The sequence below is a fragment of the Nelusetta ayraudi genome, unplaced genomic scaffold (genome assembly GCF_046127955.1).
Source record: "Nelusetta ayraudi isolate G7.1 ecotype Tasmania unplaced genomic scaffold, CSIRO-AGI_Nayr_v1 ptg000052l, whole genome shotgun sequence".
Classification (NCBI taxonomy): Eukaryota; Metazoa; Chordata; class Actinopteri; order Tetraodontiformes; family Monacanthidae; genus Nelusetta; species Nelusetta ayraudi.
Window position 1 is genome coordinate 5,250,001 of NW_027466102.1, and position 16,569 is coordinate 5,266,569.

Genomic DNA, 16,569 nt, shown 5'->3' on the forward strand with positions numbered 1-16,569 from the left:
AGGTGGACCAGGACCTGGGCGTACTGGAGCAGCGGCTGGTGGTGAGTGTCGAAGGGGGGGGCAGCCGCTGTGTATGTAAAGACGAGCGGAGCATGCGGGATCCGAAGTGCTAAAAAAAACCTGCATTCTATCATTTGGCCATCAGGGACCGCCAAAAACGGTTGCAAGAAGACTAAAAAAAATTACGGTAAATGGGGAAAGAAGTGGAAAATCTGCAAAATCCGAACTTTCACTGACTGTTTCAAATATTTTTTGAATATAGAACGAGCAAATCTTATTACTATAGAATAAAAAAAACTTCTTATTGCGCAAAATTGACTTTAAAATAGAATAAAACTCATCAAAATAAATACAAATTTGGCCCGCGGGCCAGAGTTTGACACCTCTGATGTACTGCAGCAAGTAGAGGACACGGCGAGTGGTTCATTCTCAGACCAGTGGGTGACGTCACGACGGCTCCGTCCATCTTCACGCGCAGTCGATGGGAGCAACCAGCAAAAGCTCGGGACGATCACACTCGAGCGTTTATCAGAACAGTGACAAAAGTGTGAAACTGCGATTGATGATGTCATTTAGTCCAACAGAACACTGATGAACTCTCATGTCTCAAATCCAGGGTTGTGACTCGGCGTCAGCCCCGACTGCCTCGGCAGAGGCCGACTGCTCCAGCAAAGGCTCAGCTCCCAAGAGGTAACCGAGACACAGAGGCGTTCATGTATTTCTTTCAGTTTATAAGTTTATTCCACCCCTGCAACGCTGCTTTTAAACCTTGTGCCTTCTCCCAAATCTCTCCTCGCGCCTCCTGCAGAGAGAAGAAGGACTCCCCACCTCCTCGCTCCTTCTTCTATCGGGTGCTCCGCGCCGCCTTCCCTCTGCAGCTCCTCCTGCTCTTCCTCCTCCTGCTGCCTTGTCTGATCCCGCTGGCGGAGAACGCGCCCGGCTGCACCGGCGCCAACAACTTCGCCCGCTCCTTCTACCCCATGCTGCGCTACACCAACGGGCCGCCGCCCACATGATCGGACCGCCGCTGGAAGACCGGACGCCTTAGGCTCCTTTTGGTAGCACTTGAACCACAGAAGAAAACACAATGGACTGAACAAAGCAAGTTAAATTGTTGTGTTCCAAGTGTTTGGAAACGCACGTCTGAACCAAAAGGACTCTGAATGCGGAAAAATATGGGAAAAGAAAGAAAAAACGTTTATGTTTTGGGTTGAACAATGCAAAACTCTCCATGAACACTAAAAATAATGCGGCTTAAAAGCTGAATTTTCAGGTCTAAACGTCATCCAAACACTATGTAATAGTGGCTGATTTTTTGTTTTTTTTGTATGTATCAAACGTTGCTTTATACAAATGTACCCCTGTCCATGTACATCATCACGCTTGTGTTACGCCCAGATCCATGTGTGCTGTGTTCTACCAATACTTGATCACAAACCTTCATTAGGCCCTACGTGCCAAGATATGACAGTTTTATACACAGAATCTTATATTTGTCCTTCTTTTCTAGGAGCCCTTTCATCTGTGGTAGATTGTGAGCAGACAATGAACTGATGAAACACTGTAGAGTCAGTCGACTAAATGTGCATGTGCAGAACATCATAATATAATACTTATTTATAACTACCACTGGATTTATGTTTTTTTTTTCCTCTATAACATACTGTAGAGTCAATTACTTCTTCCTCCCCACACACACACACACACACACGGCATCAAATATATATACATACATACTGTATATATATATGTGTATATATATATTTATATATATATATATATATATATATATATATATATACACACACATATATACAAACATGTAAACATACATCCATACATGTATGTATATATACATATACATATATATATACATACATATACACATACATACATACATATATATACACATACATACATATATATACATATATATATATATATACATATATATATACATATATACACATACACACATATATATATACATATATATACATATATATATACATATATATATACATAGACATATACATATATATACAAATATATATACATATATACACACATATACATATATATACACATATACATATATATATATATATATATATATATATATATATATTATATATATATATATACACAGTATAAATATATAGAATACATTCTTCTATTCTATTCCATCCCTTCCAAATAAGAAAAACTGAAAAATAAAAACAAAACTTGAAATTACGCAGGTACATCATGACCAACTTTTATTGTCATAATGCACAGTAACTATACAAAGAACAAAGAATACAAAGAACGTGTATACAGTATAATAACAGAACAGTTTGTAATAGATGGCTAAAGAGAGTTCACAGGTGTGTTTGCTGCATATTTTGTGAACCCTTTTTGCTCTGCAACTGACTGTCTGACTGAAGCGGCGCCACAACTCCACTCTGAACATGACGGCTGCAAAACTGAGTTCAAAAGATACAAAAATAATGCACTTCCAAGGATCGAGTGCAACACGGTCTCAGTGGTTACGATTCACAGAAAACAAAAAAAACAAAACCGCTCAGCTTAACAGCAACTGAAACTTAACAACAACATAGAAACAGTTTTAAAAAGTGAACTGAAGAAAATTTTCAGTTGTGTGTCACGTGAGGTGCCCTTTTAGTGGTCAGCTAGACGTTAAAGAAGAATTTAGATTGGCTGGATCACATGAACACTGATTGGCTCTGCCAGGACTTAACTTGTGTTGGTAGGCAGCTTGATTGGTCTGGGACAAACACTTGATCAGACGTTTCTTTTCATGACAGGATAACAGTCGAGCTGGATGAAATAGCATGGTAACATCATTGAAATGATTGCGTGTGTGGAACAGAGACAGAATGGAGGCTTGTCTGGAACTATGTACATTTCTACTGTGCCATCCTGTATATTGAGTTGTGCTATTTTGTGCAGTTATCAATGCTGTTCTCGAACGAGATAATCATTTCCTGTTCTTGGCAGGACAGAACAATTAGTGAGAGTAATCTGAGAACAGTTTAAGAAAATAGCTGTGTACTTCATCTCAGCATCTTTTTAATGTATTTTGAATACTTTAAAAGAAAAGAATGTGGTGGCTGCGTGTTCTCGGTTCTGCAGGACAGACCGTGACACTCATCAGGGCTCAAAGTCGGATTCTCAGACCCCCTGAAGTCCTGAAATTTGAGGGGCACTTCAGCAAAGCCCAGCTTGCCAAACTGTACGGCTCAAATTAGCTTATCACCGACTTGTTTGTGAGGGTCTCACTTCATTTCTCACACATGTTCAACTTGGCTTGCGCACAAAATCTTCCCACAGAGTGCCTTTCACAGCTGGCACTGGCCAGTCTTTTTGCACTTTGTATCAAATGGCCATTGATATGAAGTGGGGTTAATGGGTTAATATAATATATAATAATATAAACAGCCGAAGCTACTAATCCATATTCCCATAGGTTCACCTTCTGACGTATCAAGGTCTGCTGATCGTTGATCGCAGAACATTTTATTTCTCTCCACTGAAATGCAACGTTCAATGATTCATTTCAGATTGGAGATTTTCAGAAAAGCAACATTACATTGTGTACAAGGAACCGTTTTTGCTGTTTTGTTTTTGTTTTTTTTACACCATATCCTCGTCTGCTTTGCTGCGGGGGATCAACTGTGAGCGTTGCCGAGATTGCGAGCAAATCATTTGAATATTGACCCTCATACATCTCCGTCCGGATGGATGCAAATCCTGCACCTGCGCCTCCCAGCGGATGAGAGGCATCAGGTTGCATTTTCTTACATTTTGTATTTCAGCGTGACAATCAGAAGCAATGGCGTTGCGACGCCAATGCGCTCTAATTGTTGTCTGTCTGCCGATTACCAGACATGAATTAATCTTAGACGTTATATCAGCCCTGCTTTGCATGTGTGGTTTCATGCGCATGACGTTCATTTAAAAACGAGTTGTTTTTTTTTTAACTGCACGGCAAAAAAAAAAGCACTAAAAGAGTTGCAACAGCTGTGCGTGAACAAGGCCTCTGACGACCGAAGGGATCCGGCCTGAGCGAGTCGCGGCTCAAGGTGTTTGCACACTGAAGTAGGCGGCTCCTCCCTCCCTCGTCCCTGCTTGATTGGACGCGTGCTGTACATGATCGTAAGGCCGTGAGCGCCTCGGCTCCTGGGAGCCAACACCGCGGATTCGGAGGAGTTTGCCGAACGCGGAACAGTCCGAGGAGCGATCCCCCGCGGGGGAAAAAAAAAAACAAACAAACAAAAAAAGCCTTTAAAACTGCGACGCGTCTTCACCTCTAACTTCTTCTCCTCCGGCACCGCGGGGAGTCCAAGTGTCCGAGGGGCTGCGGGGCCGAGCCGGCGCCTCCCTCTGGTCGGGGGACTCCGGCTGGGAGGCCCCGCGGGACAGGCGGGAGCTGTGCATGATGTGGGCGTCCAGCATCTCCAGCAGCAGGTCGTACAGAGGCACCATGTTCTTCATTTTCATGCAGTGCAGGTGGTCCATGCCTTTGTTGCTGCGCATGACGGGAGGGGGTCGGGGGGTCGGGTGGGGGATGGGAGTGAGTTAGCGACACTGATGAGGGTTTGTGTTGCTGCGCGTGTGGTTTCCTTTTTTTCTTACCTTAGATGTCGGATGTGGGAGAGCAGCATGAGCAGGTGGGCGAGGCGGGTGTACTGCTGGCGGAAGGTGAAGCCCGTTTTGCCGATGGCCCACACCAGGGCGTCCGTCACGCCGTCCAGGAGACGCAGCAGCCGGGCGCGGCTCTGCAGCTCCTCGCCTCCCACCGAGGAGCCGACGCACATGTCTGGCGGAGCACATTGCAGCCTCTAATCAGTTCATTGCAAAAGGATTGTTTGGTTGTTTTTTTTTTTTCCTTTTTATTTTTTTTATATATATATAAAAAAAAAAAATACTAGTGCTGTCAAACGATTATTTTTTTTAATCGCGATTAATCGCAGAACCTTCATAGTTAACTGCGATTAATCGCAGTTTGAATTGCATGTGTAAAATTCTTATTATTCATCTAATTATTATTTTGCATTTCAAGGCTGTTTTAACCCCATAATGTAAACTACGGGTTGGTAAAAGGGACATAAAGGCTTACGCTGGGTTCACACCGGACTCACAGAAACCGTGCGCGAGCCGCAGCCCTCCTGTTTACACCTTTTCTCTGCGAGGGTCGACAAGTGCTTCTGCCCAGCTGTTGTTTACTCCCATTCAGAGCTATTTTTTTCCATCAAGATCAATTTTACATTGTCCATCTTGACTTGACAACAACTCCTCTCTGCCTCTCTCTCTCTCTCTCGCTCGTTCCCTGTTTGTGTGTTTGGAAACCCAAAACCCCACCCCCAGCCCCTGCAGCCAGCCCACTCTGTTGCTCTCTTTCGTGTGCGAGTGTTTGTTTGTTTTAATTTCTCTTGCACTCTGTTTAGACACTGCCAAATGTAAAAACACAAATATGGTTGCATTTGTCAATCTTGGAATTTTATTTTGAAAATTTAAAACTTTGAAAATAGCTTTTCTTTTGAAAATTTACAGGATTTTCCCGTCTTTCTTTGAGTGACTTCCTGTCCACCTTGACGCGGATCGCGCACAAAATAGACCAGACGCTGAAACAAACGATCGCAGCACGCCGCGAGCCGGCCGTGGAGGGTTAACGGTTAACGAGGGTGCCGAAAGGAAGCGGGCTCCGTTCTGCAGCGCATCCGCTTCCGGTGTGAACCCGGTTTTACGTTTGAAAATACGATTAAATAAAATTAGCGCATTATGACGTTGTATTTAACTAATCGCGATTAATGCGTTAACGCTGACAGCCCTATATTTTTATTTTTTCAAATGTTGCCTTCAAGGTCCCTAGTGTTTTTCTCACCAGGGCTCGACATTAGTCCTGTCCACTGAGTGTACAGTGGTGGAAAAAGGTTTTTTTTTTTTTCGTTTTTTTTTGACACCACATGCATTTGTGATGTACTGTTTTGCTTAAGAATCAGTTTTAAGTCTACACCTACCCACCTGGTACACGTGCACTGTTCCGTCCAGCTCAGACCTGGACGTTTTCAACAAGATGACTTGTTCCCTTGGAACCCATCCAGACTACAAGAACTACAAGAAGTCAATCTTCTACTTTCGTCTTATTAACCATGAACAACAGAAATAATTACCATTTCTCTGTGTGCCTCTGATGCAGCCAAACCTTTAGAAACACAAAGAAATGCTCCAACCAATATTTAATTGCAATATTTAGGATCAAGTACAACTGTACATCTACTCTGTACAACTACCGTCTCCCCTGGCTCATCGGTAGTTCATGCGTGTCATTAACTTCCAGAAGTAGTTAATGACACAGAGGTGGCTTCATTTCATTGTCAATCCACACAAACAATCACCTTGACACTACTCCAACCCCAGTGACGTCTGTCAAACTGACAACCAGTGAAAAAGACAAGAGTGCCAGTGACTCCCCACTGCCGGTAACTCAGTTCTCAGGGCCACGGGTCAGAGATGAAAGCAGGGAGTGGGAACGGTCGCTAAGATAAAGCGATGAATCAGCGAATTCACAAAGCGGCGATGAATTCTTTCCGCATGAAAAAGCGGTTTGTTCAGCTACATTGTTCAAAGATATTCTATTCACACTTGCAAGATGAACTTGAAGTGCGATAAAAGTGCAACGGCTACCACCTCTCTTAGATCTATTAAAACCTCCTGGCATCACATGGCAACCTAGCTACAGCGCCATAGTTAAAATAAAAAGACTAATAAAGACAAAGGGGTAAAGTAAAGCTCATACTTTGAAATGCCTGCCACGGTAAGACAACAATGACTTGGAGCAGGGGTGTCAAACTCAAATACGCAGAGGACCGAAATTTCAAACTTGGACAATGTCGCAGCCCAACACTGACATTCAACAGTGAACCTTTTTCATATGGACCCCAAACAAGTTTTGCTTCAACCTGAACATGGAACAAGCCAAGTTTAATACTATACAAGAAATAACTTAACATTGCACACGTGCAAAATTGAATTTCAAAAAAAAAAAAAAAAATCATAAAAATATCTATACCTACATATACTAAAAATATATTTTTATTTGCAGCCTTCAGATTTAAATTTCAATGATAACCGTTTTTCTATGGGCTAATAATAAATTTAAAAGTAAAATAATAACAATAAAACGATTAAGCCATAATAATAATAGTATCCTTCACTGAACGCTCAGTCTTGATTGATGTGCCAAAATACCAGCAGAGCATTCTGGGATTTGTGGTACCAGCGGCACATGTGCTGTATAATAGCTGTGGAACAGTTCTAGTAGTGATTTTGTGTTGCCTCAGGGTCAAATATAATTGCACTGCGGGCCAAATTTGACCCACTGGCCAGAGTTTGACCCCTGTGACTTAGACCAGGCAAGGGCAAACTACGACCCGGGGGCCACATGTGGCCCGCTCAGCTTTTTAATCTGGCCCACCAAACTTGAATAAATTATATTAATAGTAGGTCAGTAAAAAAAAATAGTTGTATTTCATATTTCAGTGTTTTAAGAGTCATTTCAATAAAGAACTGAATACTGTGGGGCTTCAAAGACACGTAGTTTGTTGTGACTTTGCTTTTGGTCATTTTCAATTGACAATAAAACACATGTTTTCTACATAACCCATGATATATTTCTTTCTCCTATAAGGTGGGTCACCAAAACACCCCATCCATTTGCTGCTGCTGCTCCGGCCCCTCTGTCACATTGTAGAAGCCACTGTGGCCCACAAGTCCAAAAGTTTGTCCACCCCTGACTAAGACCTTTCCACCAAACACTGTAACTCTTGATCTAAGAGTTGAAGAGACACTCAAAACCCTCTAACAAAAAACAGTTTTATCATCTCAAATGAGCTTATTTTCACTCTCCAAGTCCCTAAGCGTCAAATAGTGCGAGTCTACGGTATTTACAGCGACTCAGACATCCCAACGCAGCACAGCAGCAGCAGAAAAACATTCATTAAAGCCGACGTTAAGCTCAGCCAGTGCGCGAGAGAGGCCGCGGCTGCACGCGCTGTTCCCACAGAGATTTGTTTTTCCCTCAGCCTGCTTCATGGAGCTGTGAAGCAGGCTGCCAGAGAGGCCACCCTGGGAGAGGACGGCGGGCTGGGAAACCGAGCGGGGCCGCCCGCCTGGGACAGTGCTTTAACGTGACGCAGGCTCCACTCACTGGAGTTGAGGAGGATCATGGCCTTGAGGCAGACGTACTCCTCCCGCTGCAGCTTGAGCTCTCGCACCCGGGAGGTGGCGGCGATCAGCATGTCGAAGATCTCCGCGAAGCCCTGGACGCAGCTCCCTTCCTCCCTGCCGCACAGAGAGCAAAGAGGTGGAACCACCAGTCAGGTGTCGCTCGGTCGATTTATTGCAGTGGGACAGCGATGGGCGTGGATAATGTGTGGTGGGGTGCAAAGTGGAACAGTGGAAAAGATCCACTTTATCGTCACTTATTTAAAGCTCACACTGCCGTTAATCCGTTTTGGAGTCACATAATGATTCCTATATCTCATTAAAAGTGATTGAGAGAATTCCAAGTGTGCAGAATTCTGTGTGAACAAACTAAAAGTAGGCTAAAATATGAACCGTGATGCTTTGTTTATTCTTTTCTCGCACACACAGCTAAAAACTGTCGTAATAATACAAACTCTGTTTTAGCAATTTTAAAGCCTTCAACTTGTGTAATGATGGGCGCATATTGCACACTTGACAGTCATTCTCTAAAATCACATTCAATCAGACATTCGAGAGCAACAAGTGTCAAAGCCATCCCATAATGTGTTCAGTGCATCCTCACTGGTTTTCCTGCACTAGTCATTAGGGGTCGGAATCGCCTGACGACTCAATCTGATTCCGATTCAGAGGGCGACGATGCAATTAATCACGATTAATCAGGAATCACAATTTTATATATCTAAAAAAATGGATTCCTGATTAATCATGATTAATCTAAGAATCTATTTTTTTTCCAGCCCCACTAGTAATGTTCTCAGAGCATTCCAGTAGATTTGAAGAAGCTGCTTCTAATGGAGTTCAATGCGTCAAGTGACCCCAAACCTTTCAACAGCAGTGTTTATTTCTTTCACAAATTATTTTTCAATTTTTTTCTTTATCGGTCTGTAGTGATTTAAGCATTTATTTATTTATCCAAATGAACAGCGTCCTGTCCAGGAAAAGGATGCCTGCCAATTCTAACGTTGAAAAAATGTATTTATTTAGCGCCAAAAATAAAACCGATAAATCATCTTGGCCACCTGGCCGGCCAGTTTGATCACGGGACTGCAGCACATCACGTCCAAAACAACCATAAAAAAACAAAAAACAAGTTGTGCTCTGCTTAAAGTGAACATGGTGTCCACTGTGGGAGAGGTTAGTAGAGTTTCAGCAGCAGCAGGGTGCCGGTGCTCTACTGATATTGTTCAATTGACATGCGAGCTCAGAACATACGAAGCAAAAATGGACATTGGAAACCGCTGGTTGTCTATTTTTACACCCACAGTCACTTGTTGCTATGGTCTGGATTTTTAAGCGCACAAGCGGACAGTGGGAGAAAAACATTTTTTGGAACACCTTTAAAATTGTATTCAATCCCAGTTGCTGTCATTAAATTTGAAAGAATGTTTGTGCGTGTGTTTGGAGGGGTTTGTAGTTCTTGTACTCTGGATGTGTTCCAAGAGACAAGTCTTGCTGAAACATCCAGTTCTGAGCTGGACGGAACTGTGCGTATGCAGCATGTGGGTCAATGTTGGTGACTGCACTGAAATAAACTGCACTGGGAGACTCAAGACTGATTCTGATTCTAAATGCATGAGGCGTCCAAAGACTTTTTTTTTTTTCTCCCCCCACCAATGAAATTGCAATTTAACATTGTTCTCAGAATTGAGCCAATGAACCGTTCACTGGCGTGATCACAATCAAACCATGAGTGTTAGTTTCTGTTCTACTGTTAAAGGTGGAAGCATTGGGAAGGAAGGTGTCGGGTGGCGGTACCTGCTCAGGCTGAGGTCAGGGGAGAAGATGAGTTTCCCTGGGTGGTCCACTGACCTCCACATCAGGCCGATCATCAGCACCTCCAGCCAGCAGCACTCCAGCAGGTGCACCTGGTCCAGGAGGCTGATCTCCACGAAGCCTTGTGGGGAAGGGGGGGGGGCACACGGCAACGCAAGTGGATCGTTCATTCAAATCTAAGGCTTTGTATTTTTTGCATTGTTTTTCCAGATGTATACGGTACCTACTGAATGTACCGTACAGCGAACAAGAACATTCCGGTGGTTGTTCAAGAAACGTTTAAGTTGCGGGAAGGTATATAATATAATTGAAGGGGATTTGCTGAGGTTTTCAACCAACACAGATGTGTGTCAGTGTTGGGAGTGAGATTGTGGAATGGACTCAAACAAAAAATCTAAAAAAATTACGAAAGACTGCATGGCAAACTGAATGTAAATGAAATTTTAAAAAGGTGAATGTCAGTGCAATTCAATTTTTTCATATCATAAATGTTGTGGGTTACCTGTGTAGGTTTTTGGATGGCACAGGAGAGGCAGAAATAAGCCTTAAGGCTTCAGTCTACTCCTGTTATGGTTACATATGGTGATCTTTTATGTTAAACCTTTCCTTTTAATTTCTGCTTTGTTGCTACCAAAACATACATACATTAATTCATTAATTAATTCATTCATTCATTCATTCATTCACGGTAATGAGAACGACGATGCTGAGCCTCAAACGTGCTTCTCCTATCGACGCAACTCTGGAATCGAAAACAAAAAGCCTGATAGTTGTAGTGGGGAGTTGTTGTGTTTCACCGCTGCGGACACTAAGTCCTCCTTCCAGCAGAATAAAGTCTCACCATCTTACAGTTCCGCCTGGCACAAACATACTGACTGCAGGGTCAAATCACACGTCAGATCATTTCTACAGTATACACACGTGAGTACAGCTAAAAGTTAAAATAATGCATACACACGCCAGGAAAAGAAAAACTTGTGTAAATATTACAATACCAAATTTATTCAGACATCATGAGATTAATATAAGTTACCTTTGGCCTCTACAATCACAGGAAGTGCTCAAAGTGGAGGCCATTGGTTCTTTATTATAGAAGTACTTAGCAACTAAGCTAAATATTTATGCATGTTTTGTTTTCTTCCTAATGTGTGTATACATTTGGCAATTTATCACACTAACTTAGTCTGGTAGTCAAGCTAAACAGATGATGTGGTTCATGGTGTATTGTTTCAGGTTACAGACAGTTGCAGTTGTTTCAATCATTTCTCTCTCTCTCTCTCTCTCTCTCTCTCTCTCTCTCTCTCTCTCTCTCTCTCTCTCTTTATTGACAGTGTGCTAGCAGGTCAAGAGCAGGTCATTCTACCTCAGCTGAGCAATAAGTTGACCACATTAATGTGGGATGTCGCGGATGGGGGATTCCAACGGTTCCGAGCGGCAAAGTTTCCGTCTGACGGATGGGTTTTTATCTTGCCCGGAAAAACACCATTTGGATGGAGCGCCGCTCTTTAATCAGTCGAGATGTGCAATAATGAAAGTGTCGTCACAGCTCGCTGTGCATCTCCGCTTGCCAGCGAGGGGCCGCTTGGTTCTGCCAGATTTAACTTGCGCTGCACGGCAGACGGTTATTGTGTCCGTCTGTCCGTCTGTCTGTCTTCTGCTGAGATGTTAACCAGACACAGAGCTGTAGGCCAGGAGGCAAATAAACGGAGCTATAAAACACACCGGTCGGACCGTCTGTCATAACTATTGAGAAAGCAGAAATACTTTAGCAATAAAAGAAAAGAAAAAAAAAACTGCAAAAATAAAAATATTCTTGCTATTTATTTGGCAAATAAAATTCCCCCAAAATGCTCACTGGGCTTCTATGAGACGTCATACATCAATCAAGCATCGCATTCAACCACCGGAATTCATTTTACTCTGAAGGAAGGCAAGGAAATAACTATAAACTTACAATAGAAAAATTCATAGCAAACAATAATAATAGTATTTTTTTTTTTTTTTTTTAGATTTTAGCATTAAAAATATCAGTTTAGTCAAAGCACCGTGGCATTGTATTTCTGTTAATGTAGGGCAGCAATGGCAGTTCCATATATAAAAGACCATGAGAGGCATCAATAAAATTTGGATTTTTATCCATTTTATTTTTTAAAGAAGGGGGCTTTTACGTGACGACTTTGCCCTCCGAGAAGACGAAGACAAACGGCAGCGTACCTGGGATCTTCTTGGCCCAGCTGATCATGTGCACCAGCTCCTTGTCGGCCAGGTTGGTGAGCGACATCATGACGTTGGCCTCCGTCAGCGGCCGCTTCATGTCCTTCATGAGGTAGATCTCCGGGGGCTCGGCCTCCATGATCCGGCCGATCAGCTGCTCCGGGGTCAGCTCCAAAGGGCTGGACGAACCCGGGGGGCCCGCCGCCGGGCCGCCCAGCGAGCCCGGTCCGCCGTGCCTCTCCGAGGCCGAGGACAGACGGGTCGCCCGTCGCATCTGGGGGTTTCTGTGGTTGCCGCGCTCCTTACGCATTCCTAGAGTGACGAAAACACAAGGAAAAAAATTATATGCACGTATCTTCTGCCCTAAATGGATGGACAGTTGACTGTCCATCCATTTATTGCCAATCCAGTTGCTTTTTTTTTTTCCAAGTGCCTGTTGGTTTGTTATGTCCTTTCTGTTTATGCCTGTTCTTTTAAATTCAGTAGCACTTCTAGATTTGCAATTTATTATTATTATTATTATTATTATTATTATTATTATTATTGTTATTACCATCGATGCATTCATTTTCAATACCTGCTTATTATTGAAAACCTGGATAAGTCACCAGTTAGTCACAGAGATAAAGAACCATCCACACTCATGCTCACAAATAAGTTATAAAAAAGTTATGAATTCGTAAATGAGTCTCACAATCAATCGATTATTGATTAATTGTCAATTAGGAATTTAATCGATTAAATTGAATTAGTTATTATAACAGTGTAGTGGCAGCAAAGAGCAACAACTTTAAAAATAAAATAAAATAAAAGTTGAATTGTGACCCATTAGAAGTCAACCTAAAGTCAGGGGATAAATGTTTAGGGTGTTTTTACTGTTCTCTATTGGAAAAATGGGTCACATTGGACCCTCAACATTTTTTAGGGGTTAAATAATGTCTTCCCTACACATTTTCCATTGTGAAATTTAGGTTCTCAGGAAAAATCGCCGCTTATCAATTAATCGTAAATCGATCGATGAGGTCAATCAAATAACAAATAATGAATAAATTGATCATTTGCATCGCTAATGTGCATTTTATTTGCCCTGAGTGTTGTGCCACTGGAGAAAATTACAACTCCGCCCTGTGAGGCTCCGGGCCCGGGAGTCGGACCCGCAACCTTCTTACTGTCAGGCGACAGGTGCCAGTGAAAAAAACAACTTTGTAACCAAATTCTTTGCTTCAGTTTGCATTTACACAAAATTCCCGACAAGAAAGACAAGAAAAGCAACACTGTGAAATGACCAAGTTCTTTATACAGTGAAAAAGAAGACATTCAGTCGGCGTTAAAGCAGCGAGGAAGGCAGAGTGAGGAGGGAGGGACGGGCGTGGCCGGACGCGCTCACCGCACTTGCTCATGCCGACTTCGTAGCACTTGCGAAGGCGACACGACTGGCAGCTCTTGCGGCGGTTCTTGTCGATGGTGCACTGGTTGGTCGCCGGGCAGATGTAATCATTTTGTCCTGCTGAAGCAAAGAAACGACGGACAAATTAGAGACGAGGGAGAAAAGACGGTCCACGGATGAGCGTTTCATCGAACCGCACACGTTCAGGAACTGGATTACTTTCTTTTATATTTCACTACGACTCAACATGTTGTGTGCGTCTCACTTTGGATGCTCCTCTTGAAGAACGCCTTGCAGCCCTCACATGACCAGACGCCGTAGTGGTAGCCCGAGGCGTAGTCGTTGCACACGGCGCAGTAGTGGAGGTCGGCCTTCCCGGCCGACGAGACCACGCCCTCCTCGCTGTCCTGGTGCCGCCTCCCAGCACTCTTACTAACAGACAGGGTGCCATTAGTTCAAATTATTATTCAAATTATTTTGAATGAGCAGAGTCATTGTGGCTAGAATAAAAGAAGCTAGCTGGCTGGCTAGCAGCTGGCTAGCAACGCGCACACTTGTTTCAGTGTTTTTCGTGTGTTAAAAGCAGACAGCTGGATTTTTTTTTTCTCAGTTTTGCTTCACAATGGCCCACCGCTGACGCAAGCGATTGATACTTTTTGTAGTGGCAGCTCTACAGTCTGCTGTTGTTGTAGCCGAGGGCTACTCTGACGCAAATTCAGCTGTCTTTCAGCGGGACGGTTCGCAGAAAAAAAATAACGGCAACAGTGAACGGCAGCGGGAACAGAAGTGGTTTCTCTTTTTGGAAAAACAATTCCTCTCCCAACCCTTTTTTTTTTTTTTTTTTGCTAGCAAAACGAAAAAGAAAAAAATATGGCCAACTGTGTGACGTCTGCTAAATGTTCAGTTCAATCAGCAGAACTTTAGAACAATGTCATTGTCAATAATTGAAGTGCTTTCTTGGACGAGTCATGATCAGTCTCGGCAGGTTTAAGACAAATGTTCATCGTTAACTTTACTTTTCAGACCTTTCAGAGCTTGGAAAGACTTTAACAGTGCGCTGTTTTGCCAACAGACTGTTAGCAAGAGTGCTGGTTCTTTCACACTCAGCGCTCTTGCGGTAATTCATGTGGAAATATTTCAAGAAACGTTTGAGAAATGTGAGTCCTGTGGATTCTATTTTTTTTTTTTTTGTTGTTACCCTGCCTGGACCTCGGACATGTAGCCGATACCTTGGCACGGACACAAAAACACAAGCACCTTGGATGTTTTCTGAAGCTGATAAGTTGGTTTTACTTTTGTTTCTCTTCTGTGTTTGCACAGGATACTGAAATCCTCAGTACGAGTCACCAGGCTGTTGCAGCTGGATTCTAGACAATGATTTTATATTGTATGGATTTTATAATGTATGGAGCACCAAGTTTTCTGGAAGGTGGCCGGTGTGGATGTGCCAAAAACCTGCATTGTATCGTCTCGCCAGCAGGGGCCGCCAAAACGGTTGCAAAAAGAAGAGAAAAAAAATGATGCTGAAAGGAGCAGTAAATCTAATCAATTTTGTCCAATCTGGTGCAAATTAGGTTCAGGGCGACACATCCAAATACCATGGAGTCGTCCAATTTCTAAACAGAAGGTCAAGATAGCGCTGACTGCGAAAACAAATCTCTACGGCTTCACAACGGGTATTCAAAACAAAACAAAACAAAACAACAACGGGTGACATCAAGATGACTCCGCCTATCATTATACAATCAATGATACACGTTGTGGTCTCCGTCAGTTAGACTTGCTTTGCCAGGCTAGACAGCAACTGAACCCTAAAGTGACGACGCAGCCTCCTACCTGCTTGTCAACACGCTGTCCAGCGGCGACAGCTCCATCCACGGGCTTTGGATGGACGGTCCATGTTGGGGTCGAGCGGGCGCATGGTGCAGTGCGACGTGGGGCCCCACGTGGCCGTGGCCGTGGCCGGACCAGCACAGGTTGGGACTCAGCGAGCGGTGGGCGGCCGAGCGGTCCGGTAAGCCCGCGCCGCCGTAGCCGAAGATGCCGGGAGCGTAGAAAGGGATGGAGGGGAAGTCGTGGCCGAGGTCGGTGTACGGGGAGGGGATGCAGATGGGGCTGGAGTCCGGCGCCGGGCTGAGGATGGGCGAGATGATGCGAAGGCCAGATCGGCTGGAGTCCACCTTCTGGAGCTGGAGGACGGTCTGGTCCCTGTCTGAGGGGGAGGCGACACCGGCCATGGCAGCTGCGAGTCGTCTCGGGGAACTCTGGATTTACCACATGATCAGCGCAGAGGAACAGAGGCGGGGCCGAGCCATTCTCCCTCCCGGTGGCTGCTTCGTCAAGGTGCCGTCCTTATTTCTGAGTAAGCCCGTGGAATGGGGGGTGGGGGGGGGGGGAGAAAAGAACACTCAGAACAGCTGATCTGAACCCTCCACGGGACACACAGCCTCCAGCTCACACCGTCAATTCTCAATCAAACTCCTGACTGACCTTGATTCAACTCCGGGTTAGGTCACATGATCCGGTAGCGCGGAAGATCCGAAACGGACGGCAAACGCGGGGGGGGGGGGGGGACCGCGGGCTCTTTACCCTGGAGGGGCGAGGCTGCCGAGTGTCAGCGCAGCCATTCGACAGCAAGGAAGTGGTTACACCTGGAGGAGGAGAGGCCACACACGCTGATACTTCCCAGATTCCCGACTGTAAGATTAGTCATTTCACCACTCCACTGTTTTTGTCGCACATAAATAACAGTTTTTGACCTTTTTTTTTTTAAGATAAGTTGGAAAATGAAACAATGACGAAAGAAAATGAAAATACTGTCATCTTACACTGCTTTTAAAAGAAATACCCAGCTAGCTTACAAATATTTTACAGTAACTAGCATTGTTTGCTGTAGCCCAGTGGTCCCAAGCTTTGCAGGCATT

At 43.9% G+C, this 16,569-nt stretch overlaps 2 protein-coding genes across 4 annotated transcripts in view; one reads left to right on the forward strand and one right to left on the reverse strand.

Moving 5' to 3' along the window:
* The window catches only part of syne2a (spectrin repeat containing, nuclear envelope 2a), a 93,857-nt gene extending 92,233 nt beyond the window's left edge, over positions 1–1,624 (forward strand). Inside the window, exons 109-111 of the mRNA XM_076037467.1 lie at positions 1–41; positions 617–690; positions 809–1,624. The exon at positions 1–41 is cut by the window's left edge and continues 154 nt beyond it. Of these exons, the coding sequence (XP_075893582.1) occupies positions 1–41; positions 617–690; positions 809–1,016 (323 nt within the window). The 3' untranslated portion in view covers positions 1,017–1,624. The remainder of the gene's footprint in view (positions 42–616; positions 691–808) is intronic.
* A 608-nt stretch (positions 1,625–2,232) lies between these two features.
* Positions 2,233–16,272, reverse strand: esr2a (estrogen receptor 2a). 3 transcript variants are annotated; one of them, XM_076037526.1, is made up of 9 exons: positions 16,136–16,270; positions 15,482–16,003; positions 13,911–14,077; positions 13,646–13,762; positions 12,259–12,570; positions 10,027–10,165; positions 8,213–8,346; positions 4,639–4,822; positions 2,233–4,531 (listed from the first exon to the last, which is right to left on the reverse strand). In XM_076037526.1, exons 2-9 carry the CDS (start codon positions 15,880–15,882, stop codon positions 4,288–4,290), a joined length of 1,698 nt encoding a protein of 565 aa, XP_075893641.1. In that variant the 5' UTR covers positions 15,883–16,003; positions 16,136–16,270; the 3' UTR covers positions 2,233–4,287. The 3 variants fall into 3 exon arrangements, with proteins under 3 accessions (XP_075893641.1, XP_075893640.1, XP_075893642.1); XM_076037525.1 differs by having other exon boundaries at positions 13,646–13,765; positions 16,136–16,269; XM_076037527.1 differs by lacking the exon at positions 8,213–8,346 and having other exon boundaries at positions 13,646–13,765; positions 16,136–16,272.
* Positions 16,273–16,569: the final 297 nt, after the last annotated feature.

Coding starts and splice junctions, on each gene's coding strand:
- esr2a (XM_076037525.1), bottom strand. CDS start 15,882: ATGGCCGGTGTCGCCTCCCCCTCAGACAGGGACCAGACCGTCCTCCAG. Junction 14,078..15,481: donor GACAGCGTGTTGACAAGCAG/GTAGGAGGCTGC, acceptor CCTGTCTGTTAG/TAAGAGTGCTGGGAGGCGGC. Junction 13,766..13,910: donor CTTCAAGAGGAGCATCCAAA/GTGAGACGCACA, acceptor TCTTTGCTTCAG/CAGGACAAAATGATTACATC.